The sequence below is a fragment of the Hoplias malabaricus genome, chromosome Y (assembly GCF_029633855.1).
Source record: "Hoplias malabaricus isolate fHopMal1 chromosome Y, fHopMal1.hap1, whole genome shotgun sequence".
In the NCBI taxonomy this organism is placed as follows: Eukaryota; Metazoa; Chordata; class Actinopteri; order Characiformes; family Erythrinidae; genus Hoplias; species Hoplias malabaricus.
The window spans coordinates 34,719,045-34,734,943 of NC_089820.1; the positions used below are offsets into that span (position 1 = coordinate 34,719,045).

At 37.0% G+C, this 15,899-nt stretch overlaps 1 protein-coding gene across 3 annotated transcripts in view; it reads left to right on the plus strand.

The window, feature by feature from the left end:
* The window catches only part of LOC136677970 (DNA annealing helicase and endonuclease ZRANB3-like), a 166,776-nt gene that overhangs the window by 123,905 nt on the left and 26,972 nt on the right, over window positions 1–15,899 (plus strand). For all 3 annotated transcript variants that reach the window (XM_066655694.1, XM_066655696.1, XM_066655695.1), the window contains 2 exons: window positions 9,239–9,345; window positions 13,498–13,599. In XM_066655694.1, coding sequence (XP_066511791.1) covers window positions 9,239–9,345; window positions 13,498–13,599 — 209 coding nt within the window. The remainder of the gene's footprint in view (window positions 1–9,238; window positions 9,346–13,497; window positions 13,600–15,899) is intronic.

Sequence of the window (15,899 nt, forward strand, 5' to 3'; positions counted from 1 at the left end):
TAAGGGAGTCATTAACTTCTCTCTCCGCATATGATACAAGGTCACCAGGAGGCAAGAAAAGAATTCAGCTTCAGCCAGAGATACAGAGACTTACTTAATGATAAACCTTAATTCCCTATTTCTTCTCACACATTCAAAGATTCTTAAAACTACAGAATCAAATTTTCACAGATGAATTGATTCGTTTCACAAATTTCAATGTTGTAAATTTAATTCCAGTTGGACAATCAAAAATGGAATTATAATTGTGTTTAAAAATTTGTATCATAAATCACCAGCATCTTCACATAGCAGCTGTCTGTTATAGCTAGATACTATATGTGTGTCAATTGTGTAAAACATTATATTTTGTCTGAAGAGTTAACATATAATCTTTCCTGTTGCTTGTAACGCTGCATGTTTAGCTCTCACAAACTTCCATCTTTAGCTAGCAGTGCTCAAACTTGCGTAGCTTGTTGCCTTGACGCCCCCCCTTGACGCCACTGCTCTAGGCAATCTTGAAACAACTACCTTATTCTGTATTCTATGGAGTTTTAAGCATCACTACTGTGATCACCTAGAACAAATGCAACAGACACTAACACCATTTCAGTATCACTGCAGTGCTTGGAATCATCCATGGTGAAAGGGGACAAACAAAGTATGCAGAGCAACCGATGGACAACAGTCAGTAATTGTAGAACTACAAAGTTTTCCTGTATGGTCGGGGAGCTGAGAGAATGGACATTTAGTCTAGAAACAAGGGGGTGGGCATAATTTAATGGCTGACCATTGAAACAGGAAATCATGGGTTATTGCTTGACATTTACTAAATGCTTCAGGTACATTTTGTTTTTAAGAAGGTCTTAGTTATGTTTAAAAAAAATAATACTTTACTGATAAATGAATAGGGCGGCACAGTGGCGCAGCAGGTATTGTCACAGTCACACAGCTCCAGGGACCTGGAGGTTGTGGGTTCGATTCCCGCTCCGGGTGACTGTCTGTGAGGAGTTGGTGTGTTCTCCCCGTGTCCGCGTGGGTTTCCTCCGGGTGCTCCGGTTTTCTCCCACAGTCCAAAAAAACACTTGTTGCAGGTGGATTGGCGACTCAAAAAAGTCCTCGTAGGTGTGAGAGTGAGTGAATGTGTGTGTGTCTGTGTTGCCCTGTGAAGAACTGGCGCCCCCTCCAGGGTGTATTCCTGCCTTGCGCCCAATGATTCCAGGTAGACTCTGGACCCACCGCGACCCTGAATTGGATAAGCGGTTACAGATAATGAATGAATGATAAATGAATCCGCAAAGCTAATAGCTAGTTTGTGAGTGAAAACCTCTGCACTTGTTTTAGTAACCAAAAAGCTCTGGATAAACCTTCAAAAGAAGATATCCGAGACGTGTTAAGAAAATATGAAATCAAACACTTGAAGAAGTCTCATTATAGCCAAGTGTAGAGGGAATTGCTCTGCCTGTTTTTTCTGGGCAAGCTCATTAGGTTGCAGCACTCACTGTGACAAATAAATCTGCAAAAAAACTTGACCAAGAGTGAAGCTGCTTGTTTCATGGTGCTTTTCCACCACATGTGTCCGGCTCAACTAGACTCGGTTTGGCTCACTGTCGCTTGTCACTTTTTCACTAGCACAGCTCCATGCAAAATGGAGCCGGTGACGTTGCAGTGATGGATAGTAACGAAGTAAGTGTAATTTGTACTTAAGTACTTTTTTTGTGTATGTGTACTTTACTAAAGTATTTCCATTTTGGGTGACTTTTTACTCTTACTCCACTACAATTCAAGTCAAATACCTTATGTTTTACTCCACTACATTATGAAAATCTGCTGTTACTATGAAAATCAGTAAATAAAACTGTAACGTGTCTGAACAAATTTCCCAGCTCCGCACAATGGCACCATTGCTTGGACATGAACGAACACAGTCTCTGTGCTAAAACAAGTGAAAATATTTTTCTGCCTAAAACCAACAATACCAAAGGCAGACTTGTTTTTATCAACTGTTGTGCAAATATGACACAGTAAGTAATCACTGTTAGTTCTTAGAACTGTTATGAATTAACAAAATGATTTGTACCATTTAGTATTTGTCTGTATTTGAGTCTTCAGTAAACATCATTCATATACATGGTTTACACATCTGTAGATGTCACAAATCACTCACACACAAGGGTTAAGGACATTTGGGGAGTTATTAAACACAATGAAAAAAGTGAGGTCAAAATCAGAAGAAATATTCCAAAACCCAAAAATCAGTACACTACAAATCCCAAAAACAAAAACGGGTATCAGGCAAAAAGTCAGAAAAGCAAAACCGTAGCCTGTTTAAGAAACAGTTGTCTCAGAATAGCAGAAATAGCTCAAACTATACTCTGCAACTATATAGACAAAACAGATAGTTTTAGATAGTAGAAGAACACTGTGTAATAATTTTACATTAAAATTACTGCTTCAAAAACATTGTGATACTTCACTAACCTGTAACATGGAGACTAGGTCCTCTATCATTGCCGCTACTCGTGTTAGCACTGCAGAAACTGTACTATGAAACCTTTGGAGGAGGGTAGGAAACCACCCCTTCCCAACCAAATGCTACAATGCTGTAAAAGTTAATTGCACTAGGGGGAATCCTAGGAGCAGAAAAAGTCCCCCAAATCTTACCTAGTGTTTGAGTAAAAGATGTTATGCCCATGTGTCCTATGCCATTGTGAACGTTTATACTTATGCATTAGTGCCTGTGTTGCTCTGCAATTACACCACCAGACCACTAGGGCTGAATTTCAAACATTTTCTTTGTTATATTTAGTCTTAATATTTAAGAGTTAATATTTCTGGACTTCTGAGCAGTGTTCATTCGACTTCAGACCTATCACATTTGTGATCTGCTTACATGTGATGAGTTACATTTCTGGAGAGGTGCGCATCAGGCAGTGCTGCCTACAGCATAGGTTCAACACAGAAGCATTAACTGGTCTTAATACTCGGATACTGTTGATTTGGAGGGGCAGCAGAAAGACTGGGGACAAAGAGTGACACTATAATCTTTTCACCTAAAATGTGTTAAGCATGTAACAGTTCGGTTGTGAAAAAGTACACTAAACATGCAACAAATTAGTGTTTGCTTCTGGCTGTGTCCCAAACTACACACAGCTGTACTGAATAGTGTGTTTAAAAAAAAAAGAAAGAAAAAAAAATTTTTATAATGTTAGGGGTGGGACTTTAACGTGATAATTTCAATTAATTAAATAACGAAATAAAAGATTTAAAGCATTTTAATCGCACTTTGCACCGTGAAATGTTTCTCAGTGCATGAGTTCCAGGCATACGAATTATAACGACACACAATGTGATGAACATGATGGAGATGACGGAAGAGACTATGCTGGTGGATGGGAAATTTAAATACAAGAAACTTCCAGATGGAAGTACAAACAAAAATGTTGTTATTTGCACTTTATGCAGGAAGAAGCGAAAAACGAATTTCCGTGAAGTAGGGGAAAGATATTTTTTATGTATTTAACGAGTATTTAGACTTTTAAAACCCTCCCTGTACTGTTAACAACCCACCGTTTGCATTAAACAGTCATTCTATAATGTTTTTCAGCTGGAACTACATGTGATATCCTACCAGTTTCTTCAATAGAGTTATTCCTAAGCTGTGATTTAGCGTAAGTAAATTTCTCTCGGATGTGGACATGAACAATACATTTACTGTACGTAAGAAAAACTTGTAAATTATATATTTTGTCACCTACAGGCCTAGTCTAATACATGTAAATAATAAAAAAGCCCCCTTGAAAAAACCTGTAGCGAATCCGCGAAAGATGAACCGCGAAGTAGCGAGGGATTACTGTACTGCAAACAGTGTCGCCAGTCAACACTTGACCACATGTCAGGGTTCACATTCAGAAACAGTGTCTTTACCTGTCCAATTTTATCTTGGACATGTAGGTCATCATGTTGGATGACTTTACATATAATATAGCAGAATTATTTATTCATTCATTCATAATCTTTAACCGCTTATCCAGTCAGGGTCACGGTGGGTCCAGAGCCTACCTGGAATCATTGGGCGCAAGGCGGGAACACACCCTGGATGGGGCGCCAGTCCTTCACAGGGCAACACAGACACACACACACACATTCGCTCACACACTCAGACCTACGGACACTTTTGAGTAGCCAGTCCACCTACCAATGTGTGTTTTTGGACTGTGGGAGGAAACCGGAGCACCCGGAGGAAACCCACGTGGACACGGGGAGAACACACCAACTGCTCACAGACAGTCACCCGGAGCGGGAAACGAACACACAAACTCCAGGCCCCTGGAGCTGTGTGACTGCGACACTACCTGCTGCACCACCGTGCCGCCCTATATAGCAGAATTAGCTAGAATTAATTATTATTAATGAATTATGATCCTTGGCCCGCTGTAGGTTCTTGTAATAACCAACGATTGGTTTTATCACACAACTGGTTTATTAATAATAATATCAAATAATGAATATTGATTATACATTCATATAATGAAATGGATTACAGCGGTACATGAGGGAGCAGGCAGATTAATATATGAGGGAATTTCTCTATGATAATTACCCTAAATTCTACAAAGGCTATTGTTTATCCCAGCAAAGCATTCAGCACCAACCTCCTAAGTTATGAAGAAATGAAACCATGTGACCTTACGTATCCCTGGAGATGGACTGGAGATAGCTGGGAGCATGTCGCTTCCTGAAGCACTGCAGCCGCGGGCCTTGTAGCACTGCAGCCGCTGGGTTCCACTTTCTCTCTCTGGGCCAGAGACACGGCGACCCCTCAGTCAGAGTTCTGAAGGTCTCTGTGGGAGTTCTCCATCATCGTTGATCTGCCTCCTGGTGAGAGACACGTCCATGCAGGTCTCTCCTGGGCCTCATCTCAGAAGGTCATTCTGAGGGTGCGTGTGGCCTTCTCCGTCGCTGATCCTGAACCTCTTGTCATCACTTTGAGGGTCCGAGGTCTCCTTCAATGCTCTGGGTGTGGCATTGATATTTGCTGGAATAAACTACAGTCCTTTTAACTATAGTTTTCTACGAGAGATAAAATTAAAATAGAGCTTCTGTTCTATCTGGACCACGCTTAAGGGGCCGAAGTGATTGGTCCTCAGGGATTTTGGATTGGAGCATCTCTTGCTCCTGATTGGTACCTTGGTAGTGACATCACGTAAAATGTATGACACTTGACAAGACAAAGACCATCCCTGTTGAATGAATATCCCAGGATTCTGACTCATACTTTTGTAATATAAAAGATCATAAGTTACACAAAACAGTATCATTAAGACAAACCATGTTTTACATAACTCTTAACCAAATAAAACACAGAGGAATTGGCTACCTTGGTTCTACATAAGTTCATAAAAAAGGTGATTTAAAACATATGTTAATTAATTCCACCGATTTTGATTGTCTAAATGGAATTAATTTAACACAGTTGTTCCCATATGTAACTTCAACTCTTTTAAACCAGTGGGAATTAAGGTTTAATTCTATAGGTTGAGAAGTTCTTAATTAAGCAGTTTTACACAGAGCATAAACTGATCCTTGGGAGTGTCTCCCAAAAGATTCCGCTCTTGATCCTGTGTGGCCTTGGGTCATAAAAAAGGTCCCTGGAGAGTGGTTTACGACACTTCTCTGTGTTATCTTCTCAAATTCCCATCTGCTTGCATGATGAGATGAGAGACTGAGAGTGGAGAAAGGTCTTTCTGCGTATTAGTATAACTTTTGCATATTAAGTCCCCCATAAAGTATAATATCTTTTAATAAAAAGTAACAATCTGTTTATATATATATATATATATATATATACACACACACACACACCTCCCTTAGCAGTGTTTCTGTAGTCTAGTATGTAAAGTTCTGTAGTATGTTGTTTGGGACACAACCTCACTGTCTAACATTAATGTTAATCAAATGCCGTTCATCAATGCCACTTTTTCCCTTCCGATACTGATATTTCATGTTCAAGTACCTGCCGATACAGAGTACAGATACCAACTTTATCCATCTTAATTACTAGACAGATGCCTATAAATCCAGATATATTGCTGTATTTACAGATTTTATTTTTTCTTTTGTGAAAGCAGTGTTCTATATTGTTAATAACATATAATAAGCTTGAATGAACAACATTTACTTTTTATTAACTGCACATTTAAAAACTAGAGATGAAACTTTCAGAGTGATGAAAAAAGAAATATTTCCACAATGCAATAACAAGTACAAATAGCACATAGTATAGCTTGACTGAACAGCTTTGTACACTCTCATAAGGATATTTGTCACAATATTTATGCATATTCAATGGCCATTAAGAACAGAGCACAGAACGTAAATACAGGCACATGCAGTGGAGCTCTACAGTGGAGGATTAAGACCGTTTTTGAGCACACAGACTGGATAGCTAGCTGATGGTGAGGAACAACGTTTCCTCACCATCCCAAAGTCTTTTTGTGATTACAATCCTGAATTACGGCTTTAAGATACTGATGTTGTGCTTTCTGTATCATATGTCTGTTTACAGTATAATGAAGCCAGGACAGGACCCTCAGTCTCTGTCAGAGTATATTTTCGAACTGTCATTGCAGCACTAGTTCACTCTCACTTACAAATTAGAGACAGTGCACACTATGAAATCAGAGGCAATGATCCGTCTGTTTACTAAACATTTAACATTTTAACAAAAAAATGTTCTGTCTGTAATCCCTGTTGTAGTTGTATACTTTGATTTTTGTATGAATAAAGTTTGCAAGAGTTGAGCAAATGTTTACCTGATATTATTTTTATACACATTGATCTGCTGACTCAAACATGGCACAAAAGGACATAATATTTGGTATATTACAAATAAAAAAATTATGTGACATATGACATTATTGAATAGATATAAAGTTCTGGCACATATAATTAGTAAATTGAAACAAGTTTTCTCCAGATAATTAATACCTGTGTATTGTGTATTGTGTCTTGAGTCACCTTGACCACAATCCCAATAAACACAAAGACGGAGCATTTCCCTCTTTTTATTCCCTTGTGTATTAAAAACAAAAATCAAATAGCTTTTTTCTTCTATCAATATTGTACGTATATCCTGCAATGTTTAATTCGACATGTGATCTCAGTAAAACTGTCAACATTTTAATGTCAATTGGATGCAATATTCCTTCCATAATTTTAGATGTTAATGTGATTTTGAATATAACATATAGGCATCTCACAATAGTTACATTATTCATTCATCATACAACATATGGATATTTCTTCTATTATTTGTGCTATCTGCAATATGGCCCATTGTACTTACAGGTCTTTGTTCACGTATCAATGAATGTCACTTACTTTATATATTAGCCAGGCACTTTGTTCTGTTCTCTGGTTTTCTGTACTCTGTTCTGTGGCATTTATGACAATTTCTTTGAAAACAATGGTTTTCATTATATCTCTTTATGTTTTATTTTCAATTCCAGCGTATAAATATTCTGAATAAATATAGTTTTGCTAAAAGTGAATTTTTTTTAAATTGGTGCAATTGCATCATTATGCTATTATCTATCTTTATATCTGTGGCATAACATTTTTCTTAAAATGACAATAGTGTAATTTATCGCAATTTCTGGGACAATATATAGACCACCCAAATGTTTTTTTGTGATAGGCCTAGTAACTAGGGATGTCACAATACCAGATTTGTCTCCTAGGAAGCACAAGTTGTGTGTTTGGTTTGGGAGTTCGTGGTCGTGTAGCGTGTTAAAATTGACAAAAACAGTCGTTTAGTGTGAAATACCCCGTCTGTTTACAATCTGCTCTGACTAAAATTCGAACTGCATCTTGCGGCGTGCATGCCGCAAGATTTATCTGCTTCAACTAGGGATGTCATGATACCAAAAATTAATAAATCGGTACCAATGCCACTAAAATTCCATGATTCTTTATAAAAATTTCGATACCATGACAAAAAATAAACCAAGAAAACGAATACATGTACTCAGTACTCTACCAATTTAAATGCCAGATGTGTTGGAAGGTGGGAGCTTCACCCTGATTAAGCTGTATAGTGAGGCAACCTCCCTCAGACCCCTCCTGTATTTAAATAGTCTCAGTGGGAGAAAGGTAGCTTGTGAAAAAAATCTAAGTTTTGAAAACATATTTATTCTCGTGATGATTGTTTGTTGAACTTGTGGCTGCCAAATAAAACCATTTGTGAGTGGTCTTTTGTGCTGCGTGAGTCAAAACTGAATGCTCTCTGCTGAAATATGGGTCTGTGTTTGTCCCTCCTCCTAGACTCCTCTACAGACTTGATTGGTTTGAGAGACTAAGCCACTTAGGGATCATATTTTGTTTTTTGAATTTATTGTAATTTTTGTAACCCTTTTGCCAGTACTCTTTACACAAACATGAGGATTACTAATGAACATTTGTTGTAAAGACTCAAATTTGGTCTCGTTTTTTTTATTGTGTATTCGTATTCTTATTAGTGTGTAGGCTTATTGTGGTGGTCTGAGAGGTCTGTGAAGCCTTCTGTACCTCTGGTACCACAGGAAACAAGAACTGTGTCATTTTCAGAATTTCATAAAATTTAAGCCAGTATTTATGAAAGATAGTAAGAAATATTCCCTTTTAAATTGTAAAAATTTAAAAAAAATACTTAACAAAAATTAGGCTCATCTTTTTTTTTTTCATTTTATTGACTAAAACCAGACTAAAATATTTTAGATTTCATTGATTAAAACTAAATTGAATTTAACGAGAATTAAATTACTAAAATGTGACTAAAATTAACATTTTATTAAAATGCTAAAACAAAATCTAAATCACCTGTCAGCTCTGCTGCTGTTTACACAATAGAGCTAATCTGAGAGCATGTTTAAATCGGTTTACTAGAATAACTAACTTCATTCTCGGCTATGGTATCTGATCCAGTGTCAGTACTGTGAAGCCACACGTGATTTAGAGTTCGGAGTAGACCTTTTTCTGAACACTTTGTAAATAGGTTTAGATAAAGAACAAGAGGATGAGCAAAGAGGTAGTAGGGGATTAAGTGATTTTGCACTCATTTACTGATATAGCCACATGTCATGTCTTTTTTTTCCCCGTATTTCCTCATTGACCTTTTCTTGATGCTGTTATTGTGACTGAGGTACAGGTAGTAATGATCATCCCTTCTCTCTCTCTCTCTCTCTCTCTCTCTCTCTGTCTCTGTTTGTCTCTCTTCTAGGTAATGATGGCAGTGGGTGTAACCCTGGGTATGAATCTTTACCTGTGTATGACAGCCTGAAGTTCTGTGCCAGCAGAAATACTGATAGAATCTACATCTACGACCAAGTAACACACACACACACACACACACACATTGAATCTCTTATTATCTCCCACTTAGCTTCTTTCTCCTTTTCTTTTGAACTTTCTATCATTCTTTTCTGTTTTAGTTTGTTGAGTTTATCTCTCTTATTTTCTCTTTATTTCCTTCTTTTCTCTCTACTTCTGTCTTCATTATACTAATTTCTTTATCTTACTACTTTCTGTCTCAATTTTTTAGCCTTTTCCTTTCTCTGACCTGTTTTTCCCTAACATTCTTTTTCCTTCTCTTCTACTCTTTCATTCTCTGTATCTGTGTTTTTATAATTTCTGTAATTTGTTACTCTCTTCCTTACAACTTTTCTTTTTCCTTCATTTGCTTTCTTTCTTTGTTTCTTTCATTCTTTCTTTCTTTCTCTTTCTCATAGTCCCATCTTTTATACTTTCATTCATTAGCATTTTTCCAACCATTCTTTCTCCTGTCCTGTCTTCTTTCTTTCTCTCTCTCTCTCTCTCATATGCTGTTTCCTCACTGGCTCTTTTGACTCAGCATGCCTTTCTAAGCAGAGGCTAAATAAAACGTTCTCTCTAGTTTGATATTGGGTGGCATCATTTATGTTGTCTCTGCAAACCATTCCTGACACTCTCTGAAGCCAGTTTAACCAGGAAAAAATATAAGCAGCAGGTTCTTTAATTGACATAGATTGAGAAATATTATCAATTAGATATTTAATAAGACCTTCTCCTCTGGCTGTTTCAACTCAGAGGTGATGAATGGAGGGGCTACATGCAGAGCTTAGTAACGTGAGAGAGAATGTGAGAAAGTCAATGGAGGAAGAGTGAGAATGAGAATCAGAGAGAGTGGGAAAGAAGTAAAGGAAGGAAGACTGAGAACAAGAGGTGGAGAAAAAATGTCAGAAAGGCAGACAAACTGAGAACAAGATGACAGAGGTCAAGAAATGCCTGTAATGCATTCAAATGGAAAGATTCAATGCTGTTTTATATCATATGGTTATTAAAGTCTTAGTTGGCCCTTAGGAGACAGAATTCCTTATGCTAAAACACATTCATGTACAATTTTTGAGAGTGCATATCAGATTATGCTAATTCACACTCATCAGGCACACTGCATCTCAGAAGGATTCATTTAACTTGGTGATCAGACTGTGTTCCTACAGCCAGACAGAAATATGCATTAGAGAGAGAGAGAGAAATTTGTACACTTTGGCTTGTCATGCCATTCGTTCTGTAGGACTCCCTGCCATATCCTCTAGCAACAGCAGCAGCAGGGTGGTATTCTGCACCATCAGAATTGTACGAGGAGGGAAGAAAAGAGAGGGTGAAATGTAGTCTCAAAGCACACTTTGCATCATAATTAATGCTAGTTGTCCTCAATTTGTCTGCCGCGTTGGACCAGTTGGGATAGCACATAGCAGTGAGACTTGGGCACATGTGATCATGTTGTCAGTTGATCAGTCATCCTTTCTTGAACTAATTTTGAAAGGTGCTAACTGCTGCATACTGCGAACACTGCACAAGAAACTTATGTTTTAAAGATGCCCTGACCAAAACATTATGATCTTTTCACAGTGGCTTAGATGCTTTCCTTTACTCATTTTAATGGCTTCCAACACATCAACATAAAGAACTGACTGACTGTTCACTTGTTGCCAAACATACTTCACCCCATGACATGAGTTGTTGTAATGAGATAAGCAATGACATTCAGTATACCTTTAACTGGTTTTAATGTTGTGGCTGATCAATGTATATAAGACATTTATCTTTAATAGTTTTGAACACTTATAAAGATAGAAAAGAGATATAATGACATTAATATGTTTGATTGTTGAATGTACACTCAGAAAAAGTAGATCATACTTGTACAACAGTGGTTTTAAAGTCAAGTTTTGTTCCCGGAACGAAAAAGACAAGACTGACTGTCTTTTATTATAGAACTCTGTAAAAATAATAATAATAATAATAATAAGTATAATTATAATTTTGAATATCTACAATTACAATTAATCAAATCAAATGTATTTGTATAGCACTTTTTACAACTGATGTTGTCATAAAGCAGCTTCACAGATTTCCACTAAAGACAAAGTTCTGACATTAAATGTAAAAAGGTAAAGAAAATTTAAAAATCCCCAAATTAAAGTTCCACTTTAAACATAATAACGTTAATTTAATGACCACCTTAAGAAAAATGCCACATTAAAAATATAGACAATTTATTTAGATTCTGACCTTAAATAAGCACCCACCTTTAAAAAATGACTACCTTTTAAAGATTGCAATTATATTTAATCTGGCATCTGAAAATAAGTTCCTTAAATTCACTGGTCTTATTATGTCCCTGTCCACCTTAAATTTCCTGCTAAATGTACTGATCAAGGGCTAGATGGCCCCTCCATGTACAGACAGTACTGAAGTAGAGGAAGGGAGCTGCGTGCATTCCCTCTTTGATGTGTGTGAAATGTGACATAAATAATGACCAAATTGTTAATAGTAAATGACCATGGCAAATAAACTGACACATTAAAAAAGTTTTATTTAGACTTCCACCTCAAATAAATGACCACTTCAAATGATCCTTAAAACTTTAAAAAAAATGGCCAATACATTTTGACTGCCACATTAAAAAAATTCCACTTAAAAAAAAACTGGTCATTTAAATTAGACTGCAATTTTAAATAAATTACCACTTCAAATAATCAAATAAAATTTTAAAAGACTGCTAAGATATATTGAACTATAAAAAATCCACATTAAAAATATCAGCCATTTTGTTTAGATGTCTACCTTAGTAAATAACAACTTCATAGAAGAAGAACATATAAAAATAATACCACTTTAAAAAGTCTCCCATTATATTTTGCAGACCACCTTCAAAAAAAATCTGCCATTTTATTTAGGCTTCCACCTTAAGTAAATGACTATGTGAAAATAAACAGACACCTTTAACAGACACAGAAAACCTGACCAACTTAAAAAATCTCCCATTATATTTAGCCCACCTCATTCAATAAACAACTGCTGGAATTTCACATTCCACATTAAAAATCTAGCCAACTTTATCCACTAGAAGAGGCATATGCTCTTACTGACTGACTGACACCTATTCCTATGCATTAGGCTTTATGTGTATGAGTCTGTGTGTATTGTCTATGAGTGTCTATGTGAGAGTAGCAGTTGAATGTCAGTGTCCCGGAAAGTTCCGCCCTTCATTTCCTATGAGAGGGCCATGACCTGTGTGAACAAGCGCTGTAGGCCATACCCCACATAGCAAAACTAATCATGTTGTACGTGAAAGAACTTTTTGGCAATCGATTTGGTGCAAGAACTGAAGATTGCGCAAGAATTGTTTGTGTTATGGCAGTGTAAAACATGCAAACATTTTAAAGAAAGGTGTGCTCACCCTGTCAAAAAATACTAAGAGGCCTGGGACCCTCCCTAGTGCCAAACAAACATTCATAACTCAAAAGCTCTGCAGTGAAATGATTTCATATGTATAGGTGTTAGAAAGGGGAACTTGTCCTATTATTTACAGTTTAAATTATGTTTCTAGGAGAAAGTATAAGGATTTTAGAAGAAAACGTTTAGCCGAATAAGGCCTATTTGAAGACACCTGAGTTTGAGTGGATTATGACATCACCCACTCTATCCGTCCCCATTCAAATAAATGGAGGGATATTGAAGGAGGGATCAAATGAGACGGATGAATGCGATAACAGTGGGTCTGGTGTGCCTAGGTCTTACCATGTGAAATCTTGTGGTCATAGCTTGAAAATTGATCGAGTTGGAGTAGGTTGAAATTTTAACCAATGCATTCCTATGGGAAAAATTCCCACTTTGGAAGCTCGTATGGCGAATTCCAAAGTTGGATCACTCCAAAAAGCACAAGCAACCTAAGTTGGTATAGGATCTACGATCCTGTGAAGTTTCGTGGTTCTAGCTCAAACTGTAGGAAGAGTAGCATTTTAAATTTTAAGTGTAGAATAATTATAAGAAGAGAGAAGAATACTAAGATTTCGAAAAACAGTCATTTGGCTTTGACAAGCAAAATTAATAAGAAGAAGATTACGAAGATATTGTATGAGACAGTAAATGAGACTCCCTTTTCTGTTTTCTGTTTTGCTTTTGCCTGACCCCCTCCCACCCCCTCCAATCCAGGATGGCCGCCAACTTAACTGCAACTTCATCCCTCTGGATATCAGACTTCAGAATTGGAAAGATTTGCCACCAGAATTCAGCCACACTGAGAACAGAAGACATGTGAGTATCTTTGTGTGTAGAATTAAAAAACTCATAAACATGAGACAAATATGGAGTGCCTGGAGTAACAGTGTCCAACTAACTGATTCACCATTTGTTGAGCCATAAATATTTTACATGATTCCTGTAAAGGAACATATTGCGTTTTAAACTCGCACTTATATCTATATATATATATATATATAACTGAAAGTAAATAAAAAAACTGTAGGCTTACTGTTAAAGACAAACTGAAACTAACTTCAAATAAACAAAAAAAACTATTAAGAAATAAATACATTAAAAAAGTAAAATTCAAATAAACAAATAAATATGAATGTAAATCAATGAATAAATAAAGAAATGTGTTTGTGTGTATGTGCACACACACACACACACACACACATATATATATATATACACACACACACACACACAATTATAACTGACAACTAATGAAAAAATCTAATTCAGTGTCTCAGAAAATTCGAATATTGTGAAAAGGTTCAATATTGAAGACACCTGGTGCCACACTCTACTTAGCTAATTAACTCAACACACCTGCAAAGGCCATTAAATGGTCTCTCAGTCTAGTTCTGTAGGCTACACAATCACGGTGAACACTGAACACTGCTGACTTGACAGTTGTCCAAAAGATGACCATTGACACCTTACACAAGCAGAGCAAGACACAAAAGGTCATTTCAAAAGAGGCTGGCTGTTCACCGATGTTTGTTCTAGCAGCAGAGAGAGTGGCAAAGGCAAGGAAAAGATGTGGTAGAAAAAAGTGTACAAGCAATAGGGATAACCTCAACCTGGAGAGGATTGTGAAACAAAACCCATTCAGAAATGTGGAGGAGATTCACAAAAACTGGACTGCAGCTGGAGTCAGTGCTTCAGGAACCTGACCACCACCATACAGACTTATGCAAGACATGGGTTTCAGCTGTCGCATTCCTTGTGTCAAGCCACTCTTGAACAAGACACAGCGCCAGAAGTGTCTCGCCCCTGGGCTAAAGACAAAAAGGACTGGATTGCTGGTGAGTGGTCCAAAGTTATGTCTCTGATGAAAGTAAATTTTGCATATCCCTTGGAAATCAAAGTCTCAGAGTCTGCAGGAAGAGAGAAGAGGCACAGAATCCACGTTGCTTGAGGTCCAGTGTAAAGTTTCCACAGTCAGTGATGATTTGGGGTGCCATGTCATCTGCTGGTGTTGGTCCACTGTTTTTTCTGAGCTCCAAGGTCAACGCAGCCGTCTACCAGGAAGTTTTAGGGCACTTCATGCTTCCTGCTGCTGACTTTATGGAGATGGACTTGGCACATGACACAGTGCTAAAGCTACCAGTACCAGGTTTAAGGACCATGGTCGCCCTGTTCTTAATTGGCCAACAAACGCATCTGACCATATTGTGTATTGGGTATTGTGAAGGTGAAGATACAATACGCCAGACCCAACAATGCAGAAGAGCTGAAGGCCACTATCATAGCAACCTGGGCTCTCATAACACCTGAGCAGTGCCACACACTGATTCCAATTCCATGCCACGCTACATTGCTGCAATAATTCAGGCCGAGCCCCAAAAAGGAGCCCCAACTAAGTATTGAGTGCTGTACATGCTCATACTTTTAATGTTCATACTTTTCAGTCAGCTAGCATTTCTAAAAATCCATTTATTGTATTTTTTTGTAAGTAATATTCTGACATACTGAATTTGGGGTTTTCATTAGTTGTCTGTTATAATCATCAAATTAAAAGAAATAAACACTTCAAATATATCAGTCTGTGTGTAATGAATGAATATAATATACAAGTTTCACTTTTTGAGTGGAATTACTGAAATAAATAAACTTTCTCATGATATTCTAATTTTATGACCTGTGTGTGCGTGTGTGTGTAGAGAGAGAGAGAGAAGAAATGATGCAGTGGCCTTAAATACTGTATAACTGCTGTACTTATTGGTTTAAGAGGTCAAAAAAAAGGTCTCATCCTCATTACATTACCATATTTAACTTATATGTTCAGTTAAAACACTTTTATTGTAATTGATTGTCCTGTGTTTAAAATAATCTGCCTATATTTGTCTTACATTATAAGAATAATATGTTACTGTTATTTTTAATATTTTATAAAATTATCTAATGTGAATACTTTGATTCTAAAAGTCAGTCAGCATTATTTTCATCACAGATGTGAGTGAAAATTAAGTGTAGTTTCTCTGGACACTGTGCGAAAATAAAATCTTAAAACAAAGCTGTAAATTCCCAGAGTTTTCAGCTCTGCCGCACAACAAGCCCCTGTGGAATGGACTGAGACTCCATTG